General features: G+C 41.8%; 1 protein-coding gene across 12 annotated transcripts in view; it reads right to left on the bottom strand.

Moving 5' to 3' along the window:
* Positions 1 to 2,428: 2,428 nt before the first annotated feature.
* LOC137870480 (epidermal growth factor receptor substrate 15-like 1) overlaps positions 2,429 to 26,534 on the bottom strand; it is a 43,503-nt gene continuing 19,397 nt past the window's right edge. For 5 of the 12 annotated variants that reach the window (XM_068707812.1, XM_068707803.1, XM_068707805.1 and 2 more), the window contains 9 exons: positions 26,186 to 26,291; positions 25,946 to 25,996; positions 24,261 to 24,397; positions 23,914 to 23,980; positions 21,946 to 22,091; positions 21,639 to 21,732; positions 14,725 to 14,886; positions 11,502 to 11,518; positions 2,429 to 8,514 (listed from right to left, as the gene is read on the bottom strand). In XM_068707812.1, coding sequence (XP_068563913.1) covers positions 8,368 to 8,514; positions 11,502 to 11,518; positions 14,725 to 14,886; positions 21,639 to 21,732; positions 21,946 to 22,091; positions 23,914 to 23,980; positions 24,261 to 24,397; positions 25,946 to 25,996; positions 26,186 to 26,291 — 927 coding nt within the window. In that variant the 3' untranslated portion in view covers positions 2,429 to 8,367. The remainder of the gene's footprint in view (positions 8,515 to 11,501; positions 11,519 to 14,724; positions 14,887 to 21,638; positions 21,733 to 21,945; positions 22,092 to 23,913; positions 23,981 to 24,260; positions 24,398 to 25,945; positions 25,997 to 26,185; positions 26,292 to 26,534) is intronic. The other 7 variants (XM_068707813.1, XM_068707814.1, XM_068707806.1 and 4 more) reach the window with 4 other exon arrangements.

Below are 26,534 nucleotides of genomic sequence, written 5' to 3'. Positions count from 1 at the left end.
TTAACAAACACGTGTTTTTAATGAAGTACTTGTATTAGAATATTTGTCTACAAACTGTTTCTTTGTTAATAATGTAAAAAGGTTAATTTTGTCATTTTTGAAAGGCTAAACACCAACAAAAACATGATGTAAGCTTAGGAAATGATCATCTATCTTGTTTAAATACATTTTGACTTTTGGACTGAGATAGTTACTGAGAGAAATTAGCCCCGTGTCGCTGAATGTGTTTCTGAGAGAGAGGGAAAAGAGAAGGGGGAAGATGGACTACTGTACGCAATGTTTCTGTAAGTTATTAATAATAATAACTTGGCCTTGTATAAAAATGATTGAAGGTAAACAAGATCACACTAGAAAGGTGCACTCAGAAGAGTGCAGATCTCCGCCAGGTGTGTCTGCAACGACCACTGCTGTATTACTGCTTACCCTCCATCTAGTCACCAATGGCCTGGAAGGCATCAGTGTGTAAAACACACTTCATTCAAACTTAAAACAAGCGGCGATAAATGCAGGCAATGGGCAGCCAAAATATCATGCGGTTTTCTGCAGCAGAATGCGAGAATAGCCATGGACAGACACAGAGATGCACACTCACTCACAACACCAAGAGCGACTGATCGCACGATCCTCCCGGCTGAGATAACAATAATTAGAACCACGTGCAGCAAAACTACAATAAAATACAAATCATTTCAGCATCAATTATTCTCTTTTCAGATTCAAGTCATGCAGTTTGCTTTGGACGCCGTGGGAGTACCATAATCACCCCTTTTTGACACCCAGCACTGCAGCACCTGAGCTCATGGTCAGCTGTGAGGTGTTTTTCGGGGGTTCACTGAATAGGTGAGCTTACACCAGTGCTGGTGGCTGATACTGACAGACATGACAAACACAGACTGAACTAACAACTGCTCAGCAGCTGGCATTACTTTCAGCCGTGTGTGTATGTTCATGGTCCTCGGGCAGTAAGGGATATCCCACTACTTCCAGGAATTCCCCTTTCACAAAGTGCATGTGTTTTCAAGTTGAAAATAATGGAGCAAGAAATTGTAGCAGTGCTGATGAGGCCGAAAAGTGAAAGCACACTGGTGAGAGGATAGAAGCAGAGGAGAGATACAGAACTATTGTGAGGGGAAAACCAACATTTATCCTTTAATTCTCTCTGACCCACATTCCCAGTTAAAAAGCCAATAGGCTTTTCATTTCCTCCTCTCCATTACCATAGGGTAAACACAAACCTAGCGAGGAATTTCCTGTTATTCCATACGGAGACAGTTAGCATTCGCTAACATAGCAGATTGCTTGGGTTTCAGCTAATATGTCCAGAAATGGCCGCTGTGTTTGCACAGCATTCGTTTCACACTACACAGCTGTATCCTTGAAAACGTAGCTGAGCGTAATTCACTGCACATTGTGGCCGTCTGGGAGGGATGGAGTTGGAGTACTGCAGGTTGGGTTTAAGCTCTTTGCAAGGCCCCGTCTGCAAGGAGTCTGTCAGAGAACAGTTACAGGTCGTCACAGTAAGCACAGTGCCAAATATCAGGTCAAGAAGTACCAGCCGCTTGCCTAATCATGTCAGTTAATATCGTTCTTTAATGATGCATATGCACAAATAACTTTCTACTTAAAGCTACTATGAGGCATTATCATTTTGTGTCGATGTTGGCGGCCCCTGTGGACAAAGGCGGTAGTGTTCCCCCAGCACCAGAGTCCCTTTAGATGACATTTCACTGCAGCAGGGGTCTGACAGTCTGCCCCGCGCAGTCCTGGTTCTGGTCCTCCCGTGCCTCCCATCCCCCCCAAGCGAGTCCAGCAATAAGGACTGAAAATCCAGCAGAGTGGTCTTTTTAGTGTAGTTATCTTCAGGGCTGTGGTCAGTATCACGTCAAGACTTAGAAAGACATGCTGTGCAGGAGCGAAGGAATGATGGTGGGAAACCTGTCAGATTCCTTTCTGGCATAAAACAGGAGCAAAAGCTTTGAGAGTTTCTTGGAAGGACAGATACAGGGGGGAGTGTATGGAAACTACCACAGTAAAGAGTTAAACTGTGGGACACACTTGCCACCATAAGCAGGATGCGTGCGCACGCACACACACACACACACACACACACACACACACACACACACACACACACACACACACACACACACACACACACACACACACACACACAGTTTGTTTGGTTTTGTTTCTGTGTATTTGCAGTGAAGTTGTGTAGCCACAACAGTTTGCCGCATGATACGGTTAGAGCTAAAACAGGTCTACAGGGCGGTTAAAAGGGCACTTTGTCAAATGTTAGAAAATAACCCCGATGAGACTCCCACAACTTATAGAAGTGCAATGTTAAATTACAGAAGTACTCAATTTAAAATCTTTCACGTCTCCAGCCTTCAACTTGTCACCTGTAACAAATAAAGCAGCAGTCCACTCTCATCGAACTGAAATGTTTTATTCTAGTAAACAGCACAGACCATGTAGAGAGGGTCAGCGTTCAAAACAAACCAGCGTCTGTTCTCTCCGCAGCTATTAGTGTAACTGTAAGCAATCCTCCCAATGGTTCCTCATCAAGTTTACTTTTTCTTCTTCATCTTCACTTTTTTTATAGGACAAATATAACAGACATGATACTATACAGACTGTATACACATCGTATGCATCTTGATAAAGACAGCTCAGAGTAGTTCGCCTACATGGGAGGAAGGGAAGTTGAAGGCAGAAAAAAAAGAGAAATCCACCAAAATAAAATGAATGGAGAATGAAACAAGTCCCCTCAAAATCTGTTTGTGCTGCTTACTATTAAGCATCAGTCACACAGAATTCAAAGGATTGTTGACCCAAATGAAATAAAATTAGTATTAAAACTGAGGAATAATTATGTTGTACATTTTTACATTTCTTTAGCCGTCATTCTATAAATACCTTTAACTGCTAACATTGCTGATAATTAAAACATATTGAGTAAGGAACATTGCGTTACCATTTTCTTTCCCCAAAATAGACAAAAAGTATTTTGAACTGAAAGGCTTGTAGATTGCAATCAAAGCAGGAACTTCCCCCACAAAGTGGGGACAGAGGAGTGGGCGGTGACTGGTGCATAAATAATCATATTAAAAACATTCGCTAGGTATAAAAAAAAAAAAAAATTAAAAAAAGTTTCACAGGATACACAAAACAACAATACAAATTAAACATAATCTATTGCACAATGGAGGTATCAGACGACAGTATAAATGACGGTCGCGGTCTGGATTTGGCCGGTCTAAGCAGTACACTGCAGACGGGCTGAGGTCAGAGGGGAGGTTGGACAGAAACACATGAAGAACAGATGGAGGGTCACAGTTCACGGTAGGCTGGGTGTCAAGTATCAATACATTTTGGTACCAACTGAAATGTGCAAGTGTGGGGGAAAAAGTACCGTGAGCAGGCATCAAATATCTGGTCAGATTTGTAATAAAAACATTTTTTTTTTTTTTACATTTGCACATAGATTTGACATTTCAGACCTTTGTCTTTTGTCTCAAGTATTGTTTTGGTGTCTGTACCGAGACTCGGGTATCTTATCGCCACTAGAATCAAAAAGGTCCAAATGACATCCAGCACTAGTTCTCAGTGAGTGTTGAGCATTCTAATATTCAAGTATTGTTTTTTGCTTCTGGGAGGTGGGCAGCATTTGACACTTTTACATGAAGACTGCTACATTTTCTATGAAGCCCTCTGCTTCCTGGATGTTGCCATTTGTACCGTGTAAAAATAGCACAACGCGGCCTGTTTATGCATTTAGAAATACCAATGACCACAGAATGTCACAGCTGAGACAAACTTGCCCTACACCTCCTCCCAGAGCAGTGGGTACCATTGCATCCTGTGACACTCAGATCGTTTCTACATTATAGATTTCTGTTCACCTTCCACAAGAGGGGTTTGCTTCCAAAAATGCAGCTGAGCCATCTGGCTGTGACCAAAAGAGACACAAAGCAAATTTGAAGGAGACATTTTTGAATATTAGTCTTCTTCTTTTTTTTGCCATGCAAGGTGCACGTCACACTGTTGTGAACAAGTTTAGACGACTGAAAATGGCGTCGTTATCGATGGCTAATCTGTATTTAACTAACGGTTAACAGTCGGCTACGAGCTAGCTTGTTAGCTGGCAGCTAGCAGCATGTTACAGTAATGTAAAGATAGATTTTCTACGTTACAGCGCCCAGCTGTTTTAGGATGTGAAAGCCTTTAAAAAAATAAAAATGAACTAGTTGGAACCCCAGTCTTTTGGCGGCACGTAACATAAACTAAAATACCTTGTTAGCTCGGCATTCCCTATCAAAACAAATGGGTAGTAGCTAACGACAAGCTAGCCTGTTAGCTTGCTGTCCGCCATTATCCCGCACCATTTGTTGCAATGAGGAATGAAAACAGGCATACGTTTCAATATGAGTAACATGTTCACGACAGTGTGACAGCAACGAGGTAAAGCCAATGCGTTTCTATGGCTCAGAGGTAGAAGGAAGCTCTCAGGAGGCGTTAGCTGTGTACAGCTTAGAGAAGCTCACTATCCAGGGACACGGCTCTCCTACAGGTACACACTTTGTAACAGCTACAGCAAAGGAAACATTCATGATATGTAAACAAGACAAAACAAAATGGCAGGGGAGAGGCAGTTCACATTTCTATCTGGCAGAATCGGTGGCTGCACATTAACGTGAGCATTTCTGTCCAATTTGGGTGAATTCACATTTTTACCCCCAGAAGAGCATTTCAACACTTGTATAATATCTCAGGGGAGAATATTTCAGTCATGCTATTGACCTTCCATCATCTTGTTCAATGTGGTGACCGGAGAGGCAAACGTAACACTAAATAACATGAGGTCATCTCGTCGTACCAGTCAGTGCAAAGCCTTCTTCAACACAAAGACCAATTTGACGTACTATTTTAGTAGTTCAGCAAACTATGTTTCATCCCAATGTGCTAGTCCCAACTGTTGGATTAAAAATGACTTAGTTTGTCCTGGAGATCGATTCAAAATACAGCTTGTTAGCATCATACAGAGAACCTGACCCTGAAGACCATCATATTACGCATCACAGTCCTGGATGGGTATCTGACACAACCTAGACATTTCTGTCAATTTGACATTCATAAAGTTAGTTATGGGAAGAATGTTGAAATGATGAACTCCCCAGAACATCGGGCAGTCAGTTCAGCCACATTTAAAGGAACAGAGGGGAGCATTTAGGGGGATCAGCTAGCTTAGAATGAGACGTTTTTGATCTGCTTCACAGAGGTGACTGCCATGTTTCTACAGTAGCTCAGAATGGACAAAAAACATCCGTATATTCGCACTGAGCACACTTTTGTTGGATTTGACAAAATTTCAGATGATGCCTTTAGAAGCTGTTAAGGTGCGTGTATATATTTCAAAATTCTTCCATTTCTCTTTACAAATTGAAAAAACGTCCAACTAAGTGAAATGTTCCAGTTCCATCAGAAGACATCCAGCACTGTATTACGACGATCCAGAGACCAAAGTACTGCTAGTGGTTACAACTGGTCTCAACAATGACCACTAACAATCTCAAAAAGCTATCCTTTAACTAAAGCCTCTTTCTCCCTATTTTTTAAAAAGTTATGGTAATGAGAAATGAGAAACTTCATATGTCATCCCTTAAAGTTAACGTTCAGGAGAATGTATGTGCTCTGAGCAGATTCCGCCTGCAGGGCACTGACTGAAGCCGATGATTGGTCATGGACACACAGCGAATACAGACTGGCATATATATATATATAAATATGAATATGAAACACAATGTGATACTTGAAACTGCAACAGAGAAGCTCTGAGTGAGACAGAAAGTCTTCAGTGACTTAGTTCAGCAGAATCTGTTCAACGTTAAAAGTCCACTTCTGTCCATCTCACTCAAACACGAGTCACCGCTTCAAGTTAAAAAGGGACAACTCAGAGAAAAACATCAGAAACAGCAAATATTTCAAATTCACAGCCTAATGACACCTGATCCAAACCTTTCCAAACACTCTGCAGCTTGTGCTCGCTGGTCTGTGGAGCACTGGGGTGACAAAACAATAAAGATTAATTTGAATGTTCTTTTAAAACAAAAATCCTCAATCTCTAAAAAGAAAACAAGGTCAAACAAAAAAAGTGATTCCCTCATCTTGTCTTTCATGTGTCGAATGTGGTGTGACATCACAGCATCGGGATCGAGAGTACAGCATAGTTAGCTCTGTTAATATAATATATATACACTGGATAGAGGGGGGAGTACTGCAGCGTCGTCACAGCAAACTCCACACAGTAGTCTCACACTACGGACAAAGAAAATAGATCTGTACAATTTGTTTCTGTCACTCAAAACAATATGTTGACATTTGAAGCTGTTATTTTCATTCGTCAGGGATTTGTCACATTAGAGGGAAACAGTGTAATGGAGCTTCATCAGGTTTTTTTTTTTTATTTTTTTTAAATATATATATATGCAGTTGAAGAGAAGTTGCTTTTTCTTTCCTCCCATCATGTGACCAGACTGAAATTGTCAGTTAAAAGTTTTCCCGTTTTCACAGAGGAGGAGCCACTGAGCCAGAGAAGGGAGTGTCTCTCCTGAAGGAGAACAAGCACATGCACTGGACTCTGGGGCCAGATTAGCCCACTAGGGGTCCTCAGGGGTCCCCCCCCAGATTTATGGTTATTTGATTAACAACACATTTATTTAGGAATATGCGCTATGTAAACACAATATGAACCGGAAAAGTAGAGCGTGGATTTCCGCCAGGTGTGTCTGCGATGACCACTGCTGTACGGTTCGACCGCGTCTAGACCGCAAGTGTATCACGCGTGTTTTTCACGTGACCGTTTCACGCGACAGCTACGTCGTAATTTTTTGCAGAATAATAATAACTGGTGTCTCTGGCCTCCAAACACACTGCCCAAAACAAAAAAAGTTGTCCCCCCCCCAATTAATGGCAGTATTAAATTGGCAACCCATGAGAGGTCCTTGAGCATGCAGCCATAATCTGCCAACCAAACTATCACACAGTTTGCTGCAGCAGAATGCGAGATTAGCCGTGGACAGACACAGAGAGAGGCGCGAACACACTCACTCATGGCCAATCTCATTATCTCCGCCAGGAGATGATAGTAAATAATAGAGGCCTTAGAGGAACACGGTCAGTATTTCTCAGCCTGTAAGAAGAAGTTGTATAATGTCTTGTAAGGCTCTACAGCACATCAGCTCATTAACAGGTAACGTGATGTATCATATCACTTCATATTGGTGGGTGCAGAGCATATTCCTTAACAAATGTGCCACATAGTGAACCTGGGAATTGGTCGATAATCCAGCCTTGTCTGGACTTGAGGTGAAAGTCCCTTATCTAGTAATAGTAGACCCCGGTGTGGTATCAAATTCAAAGGAAAACTGAGATCAAAAGCAATCATCATTTCCCTACATCCAGTACAGAGTTTAGCCTATCTTAACACAAAGCAGAGGGTAACGTTAAGCCTCTAGCGGAAGTGAAAAATAAACTCTACTAACATGGAGCTTTCCCATTCTCAACTCAGTCTGGCTTAGTGACAGAATTTCCTGAGAAAAAAAAAAAAAGTGAGAAAAAAGAGAAATTGAGGAGTGTCAAATCCAGTCTTCTCTCTAAGAAACAAATACTTATGTATCACCGCATTTCCATAGCGTTTCCATGCCAGCAACACAACTCAACACTAAACGCAGACACGGTTTATAGCATCAGTAGCTCGCTGATAAAACCGCGTCGGCCCTATGCATCAGGAAAAAATAAAATCCCTTTAAGAAAACACCCTGGCAGTCTGAATTGGTTGAGTTGTTGCTACTGATATTAGCCATATCCCCACCCTGTGAGAAGCTGGAGGAGAAAAAAAACAACACGCTGAAATTCAAACCGTCGAGGTGTTCTGTCAGCAATAGTCCGATGTGAACGGATCCGTCTCATCACTGTCCAGCCACTTTAGTGCATATACACAGTGCATCCGTTTGTTTCCATCAAGGCCCTCTTCCTCCGTCATCCTTCAGTTCTCCGTCTCTTCATGTCAGCAGGAGAGTTGTCTGTTTTTTTAGTTGTTTTTTTTATAAATGCAGGGTCATCGACCAGACTCGCCTGGAGGTTCTTTCTGTTCCATTCATCGAGTCATTGCAAGAGGGGGAATGTAAAATAGTGGAGGTGCAATTCCTGTGTATGTGTGTAGATCAGAGTTTGTATGAACACTTGGTCCAGTGAGCTGCTTTGTGTCTGCATGTTTAGATGTCAGTCATGTTAGCTTGTGTGTGTGTGTGTGTGTGTGTGTGTGTGTGTGTGTGTGTGTGCGCGGTCGGGGTTCCAGGTTCCAGGTCATGCGTTGGACATCTCGGCCTTGCTGAGGGCGATGGCCAGCTCCAGGTCTTCCTGCTCCTGCTGCCTGAGCCTCTTCAGCCGCTCGCGCTCGGCTCGCTCGCTCTCTCGCTTCGCCCACTCCAGCTGCTGAGCCTCGTTCCCAAACTACAGAGAGAGAGAGAGAGACAGAGAAATATGACGGTTAAATAAATGTCTGATGTGACTTTATTCACATAAAAAGCACTCCTTCTAGTGGTGTAATGGACCACTGTGGATCCGTGATCCGTACAGATCCCCCCCCCCCCCCCCCCCCCATCACGGTTCGGCAGGCATGGGAACCGTGGATTAATTACACAGTTTAACGTTAAGCATCACAGTGTGAAATTAAGTGTTACTGACGATCGTTATCTGTCAATATTCAGTAAAATATGCATTTCATATTTTCAGAATTTTAGTTTTTCTAGTCTCTGATGATGTTACATTGTAAACAATCAATCTGTGCTTAAATAAACAGGAGAGCTGGTAACTGTGGCAGCACCGCCATTATGATGCGTTCAGGCTCTGCTCAGTGAAAATGAGTGTTGGGCGAAGGTAAATTATAATGATGTGTTCACAGGTAATCTTGTAAAATGTAGTGTTGGTGAAAAACTTCATGTTTTCACATGAATATAAATAAATATTAGAGATGAATTATGACCAGTTTACACTACCTAAACAGATTATAATACACCATTAAAACTACTTATGACAATCATTGTTAATCAATAAAAATACAATCTTTCATTTCCTTATGATTTGAATTACTTTTAAAAAAGTAAAATATCTAGAATTGTTGGTGGTTTACAGACTTTAGAGCGGTTAAAATTATTTTTGAGATGGTGGCAAAAAAAATTAAATAAATAATACTCTTCTAGACCAGCTGCTATAATCAAACAAAACAACAAAGAGAACTGTATCTGTCAATATAGACCATCAATGATTGGCAATTAGTATCGGTGGCAAAAAAAACGTGATCAGTGATCTCTAAAAGTCTAAAAAAAATCTTTTGTGCTGATCCGACCCGAACCGTGAGTTTTGTGATCCGCTGCACCACTACCGCCTTCCCCCAGTGTTGATTTTGCTAAGTAAAACTAAAACGAAATATGTTCGCCAACAACCTTTTTTTCCGAGACGATGATGAGACCGACCGTGACAAGACTAAATTTTGGTTTAAACATTTTTTTCCCTCTCTCACGCTGTGGCGGCGCTAAATCCGTCTCTGTCCTTTTAGTCTCCGACCTCAGTCCTGACTATTGTGCTATTATAATTCAGAAAGTTGGCGGTCAGGTTGGTTGATTGACACACGCTGCGTTCTGGGGCGGTGCGGATCGGTGCTCATAAGGGGCCGGTGGGCGACAGTGAACCGTGCATCACTAATGACAACAGATCACGACAACGTAAAATCGTATGTGAAATAAGTTTGGCAAAAATGACAAAACTAGATATTCAATATAATTTCATGACAAAAAAAAAAAAAAAATCACATTTGACACAGGACTAATAATAGATGAAAAAAAAATACCTGTATAAAAACATAATGACTTGTCGTTGACTAAAACTGGACTAAAGCATTTTGAGTAACGTCAGCTAGAACTAGACTGAAGCTACGACGAAACAATGTGGCTAAAACTAACAAATTTTCATCTAAAGACTAAGACTGGATCTTAAATAGCTGCTTCCTACTTACCACAATGACAACAGTGATGAACAGCAGTGAGTAGGAAAATATCAGATGTCAGACAGATTTTAAAATGTAATTCACAGTAGAAGAACTACATCAATATATATCTCAGGCTACATCCACACCACTACGTTTCCATTTTAAAACGCATACGTTTTGCTACGTTTAGACCTTGCGTCCACACGACTCTGAAGTTTAAACCCCCCAAAGACGGAGGGGTTTGGAAACGCTACTGATGATATGTTAGTTTGATAACTCCGGGTGGACGGGCAGAAACTTAGACCTTTGACAACGATGACGTAGACGCTCGCTACTTGATCTGCTATTAGCAGAAAAACAAACAGCCTTGATTATCGATCGACTACCAGGTTAATTCAACATAGATAACGGATTACAGGCATACATTGCTGACATTGTTCTCTTTACTAGCAGCTGTTGTGCGTTAAATTCTGCATTTAAAAAAAATGCTACTACTGCCGACATGCAGAGGAAGAGGCTGTTATTGGAGCGATTAAATCATTTCTGGCTCGCTAGTACGGACGGAAATCTTTTCAAAAACGATGCTGAAACGACGTGTGGACGGAGATAGTTCTCGTTCTAAAAGCCCGGTTTTAAGCGGAAACGTATTAGTGTGGACGTAGCTTCAAATTGTATAGACTCAGTGGCCACTTTATTAAGTACCCCTGTAAAATGAAATGCAATCCAATACAGCAGTTCTGCAATATATTCTACTTTTACTAAGATAGCTATGTTAAACAGCGAGGGACGTATTCATTGAACTACATGTTTATTGATGAGGTTGCAGTTTGCAGGGCTGTTGAACTGGACTGGAATATTTTTGTGCTGGATTGCATTAGACTGTATAGGTGCACCTTCAGTGACCAGGGAGTGAATGTTTGCCAATAAGTAATAAGACATTGCAGTGAAAAAAACACAATGTAAATTGTAAAAAACAATGTAATGACTCATTACAATGACAGTAATGAGTCAGAGTACCCACTATGTAAAGCACTTTGCTCGGCATGGATTAAAGTTGAAAATCAAGGATGTTTACCGCATTGTTTCTTTTACTTAGTGGACTGCCATGAGTGGTAAAAAAACAAGATAAAGATTCTGTCTTGAAAAGAATCACAGATTAAGATTTCCAGAGCATTTACATAACCTAGCAACAGTGAGGACAGACATGGGACTTCCCATATCCATACAGATTGAGATTATAAATATATTGCTAACATATCTTTGCGTCATGTCTTTTGATTGTCGTTAAGAAGGACGAGCAGTAGAAAGAAAACAGTTCCTTTTTCAGCTCCACGTGATGGAGCATCTATCAAACTAACGTTTCAACCTCCCGATCTAAACCGCTCCGCCTTCACGCTCTCTCATTAACGTCAGTTTGTTTCATGTGAAGTTCACTGCGTGCTCGATCTCTTACCTTGACTTTGTCCGGTCCTGTCAGAGAGGTGGATTACAGAACAGAGGTATTATAAACCAGACGTCCCTGAACTAGGCTACTGTACAGGACATCACACTCAGCGCGCGCGCACACACACACACACACACACACACACACACACACACACACACACACACACACACACACACACACACACACACACACACACACACACACACACACTGTGAAGGGGACACCTGCTCTGCTTCTGCTCAGTCCACTGTCTTTAGCGACTTCTTTAAATTGTGAGCAAGTAATTGTGATAGCGTCGAACCAGTTGGTGTTAACTGAAGTGACTTTCGATGCCAACGCGCGACTGAGGTCGAAGTAGACACTCGCTGCCGATAAGCGCCACAGGTGACACAAACGGACTGAGGTGAAACAGAAAATTCAGTGAATCCCTTCACGTGGTGACGAACAGCAGCGGGAGCTAAAGGACAGAGCGGCTACACAGCAACAGGAGATGTGGCATGCAGAGAGAAAACAAGATGAAGGAATCCTAAGAAATCTGTCCATTCAAGGATACGTCTCGTTTTCCTACTTATGTCATCAGGACAAGAGATCGGGCTCATAGCAGATGGAGTTACTGTTTCATCAAAGCTATTCAAATATATGTAACTGTAGTGGGATTGTTGTGTGACTGGTATTATAGGGCTAGCACTGTGGGGCAGTCAATATTATTGGAAAAACTGACAATGAAGCCTAGATCTAAAGTTTACAGTGTCACAGAATTTACAACAACTCCACTGGAAGCAACTAGAATACCAAATCTCAGTGTATTGAGAGGGTTAAAGGCCATGAGCTTAAAATAATCAAAATGTATGTTTGTGTGAACGGCTGGAATGAGATGATTTTGTGGGAGTAGACTTAAATATAGCAGCTTGTGTACAATGTAATAAATGTATTATTAAATAATAATAGTAAAAGCTGAAACAACCATAAACCTTTAACGCAGAATGTTTGAAATGCTTCATGGTTCCCAGGACGTCTTTGAACGGCTGACATATGTTCTAAATGACATGCGTATGCATTTTTATGAGTAATTATTTCATTTATAGCCAGTAAAGCGGTCCGTTTGTATCTGAGGTCCCATGAAAAGCAGAATGCAGATTAAAGATGTGGAAGTAAGCTTGAGAGTGCACTCTTAGAAATAAGGGCTTCAAAAGGGTTGTTCCTGAAGGGCTGAGGTTCTACCCAGAACCACTTGCTTCTGAAGAACACTTTTCTGAAGAACAGGTTTTTAATGACTATTTTGTAAGAGTTAGGGTTCCATTAAGAACCCTTTTCATTCAAAGAACCCTCTTTTGAAGAAACGCATCCAAGTGTTCTTTGTACTACTAAGGGTTCCATTAAGAACTCTTTTCATAAAGAACCCATTTTGAAATAAATAGTTTTTCAAGGATTGTTGAAAGCATGGGTGTTAAAAGAAGGTGGAGAAAGATCGATGGGATACAGAAGGGTTCTCGGTGGGTTCTGGGCGGAACCATTACACCATAGAAGGGTTCTCTGGAGAACTTTTCATATGGGGTTCCGGTTGAAACCTTTCAAAGATGGTTCTAGATACAACCCTTTATTTTAGGGTTCTAGGTGCGACCTTTATAAAAAGGTTCCACTAGGAACCAAAAAAAGCATTCTCAAGTTGAAGAACCCTATGGGGTTCTAGTTAGCACCTTTATTTCTAAGAGTGCGGTGGTGAGATAAGGCAAACTAAAGTGACTTAATAAAACATGCAGAACAAGAACAGACAGAGTTAAAGCATGCACACACACACACACACACACACACACACACACACACACACACACACACACACACTAAGGTCATGCAGGGCAGACAGACTCGAGCTGAGAGTTGAGTGGTGATACTGCTCATGTGTCTCATGTAAATGAAATCAGACTAACAGCTGATTTGAGTAGCTCCAGTCAGACAGAAGCATTGTTCTAGAGACACTCTGCTGATATTAGCCCTCATACGTTCGTTTCTCCGGACTTTCATAAAGACTGAGAAACAACAACAGCTCTGCTACCTACACAGCTATAATTAAAAGGTCATTTCAAGCCTCCAGGAAACTACGCAGCCACAGCACCAGCCTGTTAGTCAAGAAATATATATATATATATTGTTATATATAAATATATAAAAGATGACCCCCCCACCACCACTTTCATACTCTACACGATTGTGTGAGTATAGGACCAGTTGTGTCAGAGCTGTGATGGGTAACAAACAGCACAGAGAACAGATAACGGTTAGAGAAGCTGAAGCAGAGGGCGTCTGAGTCGTGTGTTGTCCTGCCTTATTGAGTACTTCCACTGTTACGCTCATATTGTAGCTCAGTGAACTGAGCGGTGTGATCTTATTGCTTTATATTACCACGACAGATAACATATTCATGTCTGGTGCTGTGTTACGAATACGGAATTAAACACAGTTTATCCGTGTAGAACAAAAACCGTATGATTTTATAGTTTATAATCAGTTTGTTTGCCATCTTTAATTCAGGGAAAATAATTCTGTAAAACATATTAAATGATATATTCATATTGTCACAATATGATTTGATAAACACTCAATATTTAGTAATATGAAGGTATTACCCAGCCGTTGCTGTGTAAATAAATGTGTGCTGTCTGGACATCTAGTGATAACATACTATATACAGTTTACTTGGTATTAACATGCAAACTGTATCTGGATACATTATTTTAACTTGACTAAAGTTTTATTTGGCATTAAAGTAATACAAAAAATAGAATATTTTCTGGTTGTCCCAGAAAATAAGCATTTAATCATAAGTTTGAATCGATAATTAAAACAATTGATAGTTCATCCTTAATGTGGATATGTGATCGTGGCCCTCTGCATTCGTTAATAAGCATTCTCCTCATGTGGATATGCCCACATTGTGATCAGATCTCAATATGCCAACAACAAACATGCCTTTCTTAACTGATTCAGACACCAAGTAGGGAGATGTTGTAAAACCAGTAATCAAATTCAAACCCAAAAACAGAAGCAGTCATACTACTCTGATATATCCTGTGAGCACTTTCAGCACGCTGAGTTCACCAGAACTTAAGTCTAGTGACTGTGCAGAGAGGCGTGGCCTCCTCTTGACACCGACAGTTTTGACAGTATCACCCATCTCAACTTACAGAACTGAAGTCTGCAAAGCCCAAGGCGGGCTCTTTAGGGTCTTTACTTGATGCCGAGGACGGGGCGAAGGGGTCTTTGCCGCTGAACGGGTCTCCCAGGCCCTTTTTACTCTGAAACGGGTCGATGGCGTCGCCGCCGAACGGCTGGAAGGGGTCGCACGGTTTGGAAGGGTCCGCTGTGCCAGATGTGCTCACTGGCGTGCTCTTACCTGAAGACATAAAAGACAAGAGGTAAGCATCGTCCCGGGGAAGTTTTCTTTTCAACCATACCGACAAATGCTTGCTGAATAAAACAGCAACTGGTTCAGAGCCCTCATGTGACGAACCAATCGAAAAGAAGACTAAAATCTGAAATGATGCATGCTGCGTTTTTTTGCGCCCTAAAGTCCAGTGTTGTCAATGTAGACGCGTGGAAGACAAGAAAAGTGCGAGAGACATCGTAACGGCTTGCAAGCATTCACAAGCTCCTACGGCTGCATCCCGAGATCAAAATGTTCAACTTTAGGAACGCTGCAGAGCGCACTGCATGTCATGTGATGAGGAACAACCAACTACAACAGATAACATTTTTCTTTCTTCCGTTAATATCCGTCTATAGTAAATGTATGAAGGAGACGTTAATCATTTTAGCGCAGAGCTACCCGGAGCTTTACGATCCGTCCAACAACGTCACAACATCTGGTTGAAAGGTCAGCCGAAGTGACAACAGACAAATGGAGCAGTAAAGCCACCGCAAAGGAGTCACAGACTGTATATAAGAAGTGGACGTAGTCATCGTCACCGTTTTGAAGCCTTGAGTTTGGCGATTTCGCCGTCGCCATCTTGGATTACGTTGCCGTCGCCATGTTGTTTTTTCGCAACCAATGAACAGAAGTTACCATATTTGGAATGTGGAGGAGTGACGAAGAGACATCGTACAAGGCTCTGGTAGCGGCAGCGACCTGTCAATCACAGTAATCCCGCTCTAAAGCATACTCTGCTTTATGGTCTGTTTGACTCTAAATGGATCATCATTTATTAAATGAACATCATGCTGTATTGAAGAAGACTTGAAACTAGAGATTGAGACCATGAACTCATGTTTACAATGTTTACTGAGGGAATAAATCAAGAGAGAAGTAGAGTCATTTTCTCATAGACTTCTATACAACCAGAGGAGTCGCCCCCTGCTGGTCAGTAGAGAGAATGCAGGTTTCAACACTTCCACATTGGCTTCACTCTGCAGAACCGGAGGTTGCCACCTGGAGGGAATTAGAGTGCTGGAAATCCATTTATCTTTGTTTTGACTCCGTTTGGTTTAGTCAGTGAGGCTTGCAGCTAAATGTCCGCAACTTCATCATCATCATCGCAGCGCGCAGGTTTTGGTTGCTTGGTGACGGCAAGCGTGACAGAGCGAAACCTCCCAAGCATCTTTGATAAAAGGATGAAAGCGGCACTGCTGGTGTTTTCCATGTGTTTTTATATACCAATTTATGAACTTCAATAAAAATCATTGGTGGGAATAAGGACACACAGAAAAGGTGCTTCTGGGATAGCAGAGAAATAATCTGCTTTGTGGTGAGAAGAAGACAAGAGAAAAAACTAAAACATGTCATATCAGAGGCTTCAGGTCTCACGTATCTCAAGAGGAGGAAGTAAAGTGCATGTGTTCACTGATAGCTGAGAGATATAATGACTCAGCACTGCTGCCTGCAAGAGTAATTCTCACCTCAGTGAACTATGTTGATAATGCAGGATCTGATTTGATCAGTTCTGGATAAAAAACACATTTTCTAGTTCCCACAGCTTTGCCCACGCCCTGTTTCCCCGCCGCTGTCACCTCAAAGACAGCTACCAATTTTGAAAGCCACACGAGTTTCACCTCCACACGCCGCACACACCAAAGCAATTCACATCAAGTTCCAATGCAGCGTCTTTCACATGCGGTGCTGGCATCCTCCGCTGGTGTAGGAAATAACACACAGAGAAAGACAACAGCCAGAGGACTCAAATCAAAAAGACCCACGGAGCCATTCTCAACGGTTTCCTGGCTTCTGCCCACATTACCAACTGTTGGTTCACCAGTTTACCAACTAGACAAATAGACTTCTGTTGTTCATGTGCTTAGACTACACATTCACATGCATGGTAATAGTCCACATAGAGTTATCAATGCTATATTTGCAATGCTAGGGCTGCAATTCACCATTTATTTAACCACCTGTTGATCATTTTCTCGATTCACGGTTTGGTCTGTAGAATATCATCTATATTAACTGTTTGACCCACAGTTAAAACCCCCAAATATTCACTTTACAATTATACAAAACAGAAAAAGAAGAACATTCTCCGGAGGAGAGGCTGCATCTAGAGCCACTTGGTGTTTTTTTTCTTAGTGGTCGATTATCAGAATAGTTGCAGATTAATTTCCTGTCAATAAACTCATTGGTTCAGCTCTATATAAAAAACATTTTTTATCTTTTCTGCATCAAGAGGGAAAAATTACGTAAAAAATAAAAAAGCTAATTAAAGTCTTGAGCGTAGAGGTATATTCTTTGGATGAAAAGGGTTCTTAATGGAACCCTAAGTCTCACAAAGAGCGCTTCAGTTCTCCAAGGATTATTAAAAGCAGGGTTGATAATAGAGAACGCCCACAATCCAGACTACAACCTCACAAAAACTGTAATAGTGAACCATGATAATTGTGCCCTGCACTGAATCAACTCTGGCCCTTTGGAGCTCTAGATGAAATATATAAGGGTTCTCAGTGGAACCCCCTGGATGGGTACCAGATGAAACCCTTGGAATATAAAAGGGTTCTCGACTCAACTCCCTGGGTGGGTTCTTGACAGCACCCTAAGATGGTGGAAAGGTTCTTGATAGAACCATTACACCATGAAAGGGTTGTCTGTAGAACCTCTCATAGGTGGTTCTGGGTTCTAGACAGCACCTTTATTTCTTAGAGTGTATGTGTGACAAAACAGATCAACTGAAAAGCCACTAACTCGCTCATTTTCTTGAATTGGAATTCATTTGTCACATTTTCAGATATCTGCATTTAAGACTCTTATAGAGGCCATGAAATGAGTCAGTATAAGTGAAGACTTGAAGAGGTGTAATAGCCTTGCTCTGCCTGAAGACTTAACAGTCAAATATTTCCCAGAACGAATGAAAACTCTGTGTAGTTGATCAGACGCGGTGATGCTTTAAAACCACCGGTGGATCATAAAACACAGCATTAGCACGTTATCGTGGTGATGTCAGTTTGTGTAATTAGCTGGCCCTGGCAGAGGATCGTGGGAACGTTGAGAGCACACCATGTTGCTTGAATAGGTGTTAAAACCACAGGACCAGCCAACCCGTTGTCATACAATGCACACATTCGTATTTACTTCTATTACCCAGATACCTCGGCCGATCGGGGTGAGTAGTTCATTTCACACTGAGCAAAACTGCATGCCTGGCAATCAGTTTTTTCCTCTTTCGGTAAACTGCGCGCACACACACACACACACACACACACACACACACACACACACACACACGCGCGCTCACACTTGAGAAACCACAAACGAGCTCCACCCTGTTCTAAAATAATCCACTACATCAGTGGCATGAAATTTCTATGTCTATCACAGGATTGTACGTGCATTATTTCAGCTACTGGAATCAATACAGCCACAGCGCTGTCTTCAATTATGACAGTTTACTTGTAGCAGTTTATCGCTGCAGCCGTGACCCAATCACACCTCGTCAGGCGATGGGAGAAAGTGACAGAGCATGCATGTGTATGTGCACATGTGTGTGAAGAAGAGTGAAATAAAAGACATGAAGAATATAATTGAATGAAGGAAGAGGAGGACAATTGTTACAGTGGTTACAATGTTGGCATTCGCTTGCTGCACACAACCTGCAGCCTGACCTTCTGTGAACCACTCAGCCTTGTAAACACACACACACACACACACACACACACACACACACACACACACACACACACACACACACACACACACACACACACACACACACACACACACACACACACACACACACACACACACACACGAAGGGAAGAGAGAGGAAGCAAGTTAGGGTGTGTCTGCAAACAACAGGCCAAGCAAACCGCACATCTTTGCTCTTACAACATCACCTTTACGGGTGCCTACACACAAACATCAGAGCAGCGGTTTGTGAACAATCATGATATAAAAATCAATATAAAAACTTTTGAAAAAAGAATCAACATGAATTGGAGCCGTTGCACAGTGACGATGAACCTGACAGACAGCCGCTGGAGTTCAACTGGTGCTGTAACAGACTTCTCTCTGGCTCCATTCTACAACACTGACTCAGCAAAGCTTGTGGGCTAGTATAACAGCAGCAAGCGTGGCCACAGTTCAGGTTGAAAACACAGCACCGAGTCCCGAGGGGCCATGTTGTGCTGTCCCCAAAATACTTTTTTGGACCCTTTGTGATCATGACATCCATTCGTAAAGGAATCGGCACAATTAGAAGCATTAAATGCAACATTTGAAAACAAGATATTTAGGTGAAATGATCAATTAGAGTATTAATTCTTGCCTTGGACAAAAACACATTTTGTGAGGTCACAGTGACCTTTGACCACCCAAACCGAATTAAAAAACGGCCAGATGTCGCTGGCATGGAGGCATGAAAATAATGTATCTATAATTAAAGATATCTGCTGCTGCCTGCCCACTTGCACTATTGTATTTTGTATACTGTGTATTTTATATGTTTATGGTATGCTGTATCATGTGTATTGTATGTACCTGGCTTTCCACTGAGGTAGACAAATAAAGTCAATGTAGTTCTCTAAAGACAACTTGTGAAGGGGATGAAATGATTAGAGTTGTGAGAAATGCAAACTTCAAAACTCACAAGACTCACTATTGTCAGTATAAGAGGGTAGTAAAGCCTCAATAAGGCATCCACAGTGCGCTGCTGGTTAAGTGTTTGAATTGAGAAATAACACACAGTATGTGATAGCGATGGCTTTTTATCGTCTCTGTGCCCACAATGAGTCTTTCCTGTTTACACAGCAGAGCGCAGTTTAAAAAAAAAAAAGATTTTCTCTCGTTACAGAAAAGGCTGCTATACACAACGTTAAAGTGTCCATTCAAAAAGGTCCTTTATTCCACGATGAAATCGTTTTTTATGCATTTAGTCTTGCCTCTTGCATGGGGTTATCAAACTTGTTTCAAGGTAACTGGTTTTTTTCCATAGTGAGATATTTGATGTATTTTTAATTGCTGAAAAGAAACGATGGTAAAAAGAAAAAACAACTAGGTATCCTAGGTATCCATTAAAGGCACAATATATACAATATATACATACAAGGTACATATAGAAATATGAGCCATTAGAAGTGTGTATCTACAGAGGTTCTGCCCTCTGCCTGGATTTACTTTTCATTTTGCTGTTCGGGACGTTTCTGGGCGTAACGTCCAGGTGTCACATGGAATGCAAGCATCCGAGAGGAAGCTGCAAAAATGGCGGACACAGGAAATCGCAAAAAATATAAACAACACTAATATAGAGAGGCAAAATTCCAAGTTGACAAAGCTCAATTCAAAACGGATGTCACCCGCTGAGGAGCACAGTGGTCAGGGGGCGTGGCTTCTGGTGCCGTTGAGCCGGGGAGGAGGGGCAAACGTTTACAAACCGCAATTGTCATTGTGCCTTTAAAAAGGTCCCATATTGTAAAAAGTGAGATTTCCATTTCTTTTTAATCATAAAGCAGGTCTAAGTGCTCCAATAGTGTGAACAGCTTAAATCACGGAGAAATGAACCCCGTACATATTCAGACAACTGGGCCTTTAAATGACGTCACAACTATATACAATATGTAGACCACTTCACATTTCTAAACATTGTAAATGTGTCCCGGTTTACAGTGTATGTGAATGACAACAGCTGACAGGAAGTACACACGGAGCCATTCACATGGTGTATTCAGACGGTGTGAGAAAGAAATTATGTTTTTAACACTATGTATCGACGATGGATCTACCTAAGAAAGCAGAATATATCATATTTTGATTTAAAACTGCTTTTATCAATATTTTTGACATTAATGTCTCAAAGGACTATGTTTAATATTGTCACCCATGAACCCTGAGAGAGAATTATCACCAACTCTGCAAGACACACACACACACACACACACACACACACACACACACACACACACACACACACACACACACACACACACACACACACACACACACACACACACCCCCTTCCTCTTCACTCTTGAGCATGCATGTAAAACCCAGCAGGGCGGTGGCTACGGCATGATGGCGATGTGGTAATCGCACAAAAAAAACCATCACGTATGTTGTCCCACTTCCCTTTTCCACCGGCCTCGGGCGACCAGAGTATGTTCTCTCATCACTCGTCTTTCTCAACTATTTCTAAGCTACAGGGGTATCCATGAATATAACAGACCAGCGGTTCCCAACCTCTTTTCCTTGAAGCGTATTAAATTAGTTAGTCTCTTTCTATTAAATCAACTTCCTTTAATGAATATAATTCGTCAGTTTCCTCAACATAAAAAAAGCGATGTCGTCTTGCTTTTGGAGCTTTCAGAAACAAATGTAATCCTACACAAAGTATAATGCAAATAATAACAGTACAGCCTGATCTCTATCTGCAACTGTGAAGAGAAACTGGGTTTGAATGAAATGTTTTGAGTTTAGAGTGAGGACAAAACAAATAATAATATTAATAATCTTTTTAAATAGTTGATATACAGACTTTTGTATAATTTATCCAGTCAGTGTCCAATTATGATTTGTGCAAATCTAATTTTGACAACCTCAGACAAATCCTGGAGCACCCCCTGTGATCTTTGGGGCTACAGACCCCAGGTTGGGGACCACACAATAAAAAAAAAGACAGTCAGAGCCGATATTTAAGAAAGATTGAGAAGCCTGTAGAGTGTGACACTCACCACTGGGGGGTTTGGGCCTCGGGGGAACACTTTTCTTCGGAGGCAGAGCTGGCGTGTCATTCTTCCTGCTGAATGGGTCGTCCACAAACACCGACTGGAAAGAACGAGCAAAAGGATGAACATTGATCAACGTTGATTAGCGCTCAGCTGTAATTTCAATATACTAGAATCTGTCAGTGACACAACTGGAGAAATGATGGCATCAGGAAACACTTCAACTAATCTGTGCCAATTGTGCTAATACGGCATTTTACGGTACATATCTGCACCAAAAAGTGATTTCAGGATGAGTGCTGGCCTCCGGTACCTTCTGGTAGTCTGGCAGCCAGCCGGCCCGGCCTTCAAAAGGGTCTCGGGGCTTCGACATGAGGCTGAAGTCTGCAAACCCAGCAGAGCTGTTGCTGCTGCTGTTGAACGAACTGCTGCCGAACGGGTCCAGCGTGCCAAACAGGTCTGAAAAAAGTAACAATGAAGTCACATCAACAAGCTCTTTTACACGCAGTGAACACAATTACTAGACAACCTCAAATGTTCAGTGTTGTTGAGATCACTTTTCTTCTACTTCGTTTGATACCAAAGCTGACTAACATAGACGGAGGAGCAACAGTATGGCCTACACCTTACAATCCAATGCAACACCAATGCAAAACTACAGCAAAGATGACCAAAAGGTGTAACCAACTGTCACGGTGTCCGCTACAATTCAACATCTAATTTGCACTTTCACTGTATTTTTTTCAAAAATGTTTAAATTCACACAATATTATTTATAAAAACAAAAAAAGGGGTTTGGAAAAGCACGTTCCATAGAAACAGCCTTGTTTACCTGACTGATGGAATGAGGTTCAGTAGCTTATAAACAGATACTGTCAGTATAGTAAATAGTACATTTAGGGGGACATGTGGACGTTTGTTCCCTCCAGGCACTTCACGTGGATTGGACGGACGTGAGGTCACAGTGGCCTTTGACCACCAAAGTCTAATCAATTCATCCTCGAGTCCAAGTGGACGTCCGTGCCACAGTTGAGGAAATCCCCCCCCCCCCCCCCAGGCCTTCCTTAGATATTGCGGTGGACGAGGCAGACGGACGTGGACTGACAACCCAAACAAATAATGCCTCCGGCCGTGGCATTCAAAACCGTTCATTTTTTTACCAAACTTATGGTGTGACTCCAGAGAGGGTGATTTCGGTCAGTCGGGCCACAACTTTGGTCCAGACTGAAATATCTCAACGACTGAATGATATGAACATTTTGTACAGACATTAATGGTTCCCCAACAATGAAGCCTACTGACTTTGGTGATCCCCTGACTTTTCTTCCAATGACGAACAATGGTTGAGATTTGTGTCCATGAATTAAATGTCTCACCATCTAAATTGGTACACCTCAGGAATTAGCGATATTAATGGTAACACACTAAACTAAGATGGTGAACATAGTAAACATTGAACCTGCTAAACCTCAGCGTGTTAACATTGTCATAGTGAGCATTCTAGCATCTGATGTTAGCATTTAGCTCTTACTTTAGCATTTCACAGAATGTTTCTAATCATTAGTTTCAAGAAAATGTTGCGTATAGCAGAATCAAGAATTGATGGATCCATTTGTTATAATGGTGTTTCTAAGCAGCAACAGGCCTGATTACAGACTGCACAAAACAAGATGCTACGCTACTGTTTGGATTTTAATAAGAGCCCATTCAAGTACAAACATCTAGATATTTTGGTCAGAAATGCCAGACCTAACCGGAGCCAGTGTGGCGCTGTGTAGCTGTATTTGAAGTAGTATGGACGATCCGAGTCAGGAAGTGAGTAAGCAAACGTGACACCTTCCCTCTCCAGACACCGTTTTAATAGGCCAACCAACATGGTAACCTCAGGCTGAGCAAACAGTGGCCCCGCTGTGGTGACAGGCTCCAGTTACCTCCAATCACTGAGGCATTCAAGCCGGACAACACCGATATCTTGGAGGAAATGAAAGAGCTTTTCTCCTGCTGACGCCGGGAACAAACAGCTGACTGAAGAGCTCCGATGCACTGACGTCAGATAGTTATGCCACCACGAAACCAACTAAACCACCGCCAGAGACACCCTGAAAGATGTCACAGAACTGACTCCTATCTAACCTCAAAGCTAGGGTTGGGGAAAGTGTCCAGTTTTATTATAGGATATTGGAGAGCACAAAGACTGACAGATTCCATTCATTTTGTGAGTTTCAAAGAAAACACATGATGTCCACAGCCACATGTGAGGGAACACAGAAATGACCCATACCTGGTCCTTTGGGTTTTGGGTTGCTTGAAGAGAATGGGTCATTGCTTGTGAAGTGACTGGTTTGCTGCTGGAAATATAAGAAGATTGAATACATTTAATTATAAATTCATGAATTATGTCTTGTGTGTATTTTATTACCATCTATGTAAAATCTGAATTTACCCCCATTTTGTTTTCATACAGTTTTTAGTGAAATGCAGAATAGGCAATACCAGAATTCTCATCAAACCAAAGAAAAAGTTGAACTTGTTAGTGATTCAAATAAGCCAACAATAGGCAGTCATCTTTAAATCTGTGGGGATATAAGTCAAAATTCCATGTTCTGGTCTTCGCTATTGAACAAGTACCTTGGAAGGTAATGTGGCACTTTTACTGAAGGGGTCCGGTGTGGAGAAGGGATCCATCTTCGTGGTCTTCTTGAAGAAATCTTCCGACGAAGCCTTGAACGGATCCGTCTCTTTGAACGGGTCTCCTCCAAAAGGATCTGCAGCGGAAAGTGATGGACAACTTCAGCTGTACTCTAGTGTTTCTTAAACGTTTGTATTAACCAGAGAACAGGACCAGGCATTGCTCAGGAATTTCAAAAGACAGGTTACAGTTTTTCAAACGCTTTGTGACAGTGTGAGCCACGATCAATACTGCAGTAGCTCTACATTGAGCGCTTGACACTGCTTGGATTTTGTCTGTGCAATTTTAAATGTGCAACCAATGAGGGATCAGCGGTTTGTGACATAACGTACATTTTTGTATACACTCTGCCTCTGCACTAAGCTCTGGGCCCAACCTTGAGATGGGCTCAGCTAACCCTGCTGATCATATGTAGAGGCATTGTTTTTCAAAGTCTGGAGTTTACATCCACCTATGGATTGTGGGAGATTTGATTGAATGGGCCAATGAGAAGTCACCAGTTAAAAACTCTTAAGCAGCACTTAATAACTTGTATAATTAAAAAAAATAACAATTTCTTTGTTACGGTAAAATGAAAAATAATAATCATGACATGTAAAACTTTGGAATGCACTTGTTTTGTCATTAAAATTAAGAATCTTTTTTTACCTTGAGTGGCCAGAGTAAAACATTTAAGAAAAAAATGTGTGACGTGAAACAAGTTGAAAATCACTTTTCTAGAGACATCAGTATTTTGAGCACATATTGCCCGTGTTCTATTTTGTGTAAAGCACCACCACGTTACATTATTTGTTATTAACGTTAACGAACAGAAGGTAATTCTCCTGGAAATTCTCAAGAAAGTCTTGGTGATAAAGGAAATAGAGGAATCTCTAACTAAAAATGAACTAAAACAGCTTAAGCGGTTCAATTAATCAGTTGTCCGCACACCTCCCTTCAACATCTGGTCTTAAAATATATGTTTTGCAATATTGCAATCATAACAAAATGAGGCATTCAGTCGGAGCCCTTCCATTGAATCTAACAGACAGTTATGATAAGAGGTAAGTCATGCACCCGGGGGAGAGTACGCTGCGTTCACACCAAGTCAGGCGTTGCAGAGAAAATGCCAGTCCTCCAATTCATTTGAATGTGGGTTGTGTTGGGGGGGGGGGGGCGCAAATATGGACCAAACGCTCAATAACAGGCTGTATACTGTGGAGCAGTTTCACTGCTGTGTGAAAAAGGGTGATTTCTATCACTGATCTCCATCTACCAAGCTGAGAAGTGAAACTCCACAATATCGCTGAAGGGGGAAGTGTGACAGAAGACAGGGTTGAACGCGCTGCCGTTTCACATATGTGGAGGGACGCCCCCCCCCTCCCTCCAGGGGCAGATTGATAGAGCAGAGAAATAATACTTTATGTATGAATACACAGACTCATATTATACATACTATGCACTGAACCCTGTTTGCAGCAGCAGACAACACCGTTGAACTCAACTCAAGGGCCACTTACTAGCTTTACTTTGTTCAAGCGAGTCAACAGGCTGACTGCCATTGAAATGAAGTAATTTCTTAAATGCTGGGGTAACGGCGTCTTCGAGCAATAAATCCCCTTTCCCCCCCCTCCTGAGTAAATACCTGTAGATGTTGGTGGCTGCTTTGCAAAAGGGTCATTTTGGAAAGGGTCACCTACAGTAGAGGAATGCAGCAGAGACGGAAGAGCGGGAGGAACACAAAGAGGAAGAAATAGAAGACAGTCAGGGGAGCAACTCAAGCTACACACAATATCAGCTGAGTAGAAAGAGAACGGAGCAGAATAAATGAAGGATGGAGAGTCGAGGAAGAGAAGAGGACGTCATTCTGAAGGGGAGTGATCACCTTTGAAGGGGTCTGTTTTGAACGGGTCTTCGGAGTGGAAGGGGTCAGTGTGGAGCTCCTGAGGCTGGCTGTTGAACACAGATGGCTTCACTTTGAATGGATCCTCCTGTGGAGCAGAAAATATTTTACTCAGTCTTATCAAACACGCATATACACAGAACATCAGTAATGATCACATTGCAGACACACAGGGCCAGATTCTGGAAGACTTCTGGACCATTTTTTAAGGCAGACTGCCTCAAAGACATGTGCTTCATCAAGCAGTGTCGATTTAGTGACTACTTGCTCTATATTGCGCATGCGTGCTGCATTAAGCGTGAGTTTGGGCTTTTAAGGAGCAGTGCTTCCC

The sequence above is a fragment of the Cebidichthys violaceus genome, unplaced genomic scaffold (assembly GCF_023349555.1).
Source record: "Cebidichthys violaceus isolate CVI_PGR_0920_01 unplaced genomic scaffold, fCebVio1.0.p SCAF_13, whole genome shotgun sequence".
NCBI lineage: Eukaryota > Metazoa > Chordata > Actinopteri > Perciformes > Stichaeidae > Cebidichthys > Cebidichthys violaceus.
Note: the sequence above shows the minus strand (reverse complement) of the source record. Positions and strands in the feature narration are given on the sequence as shown.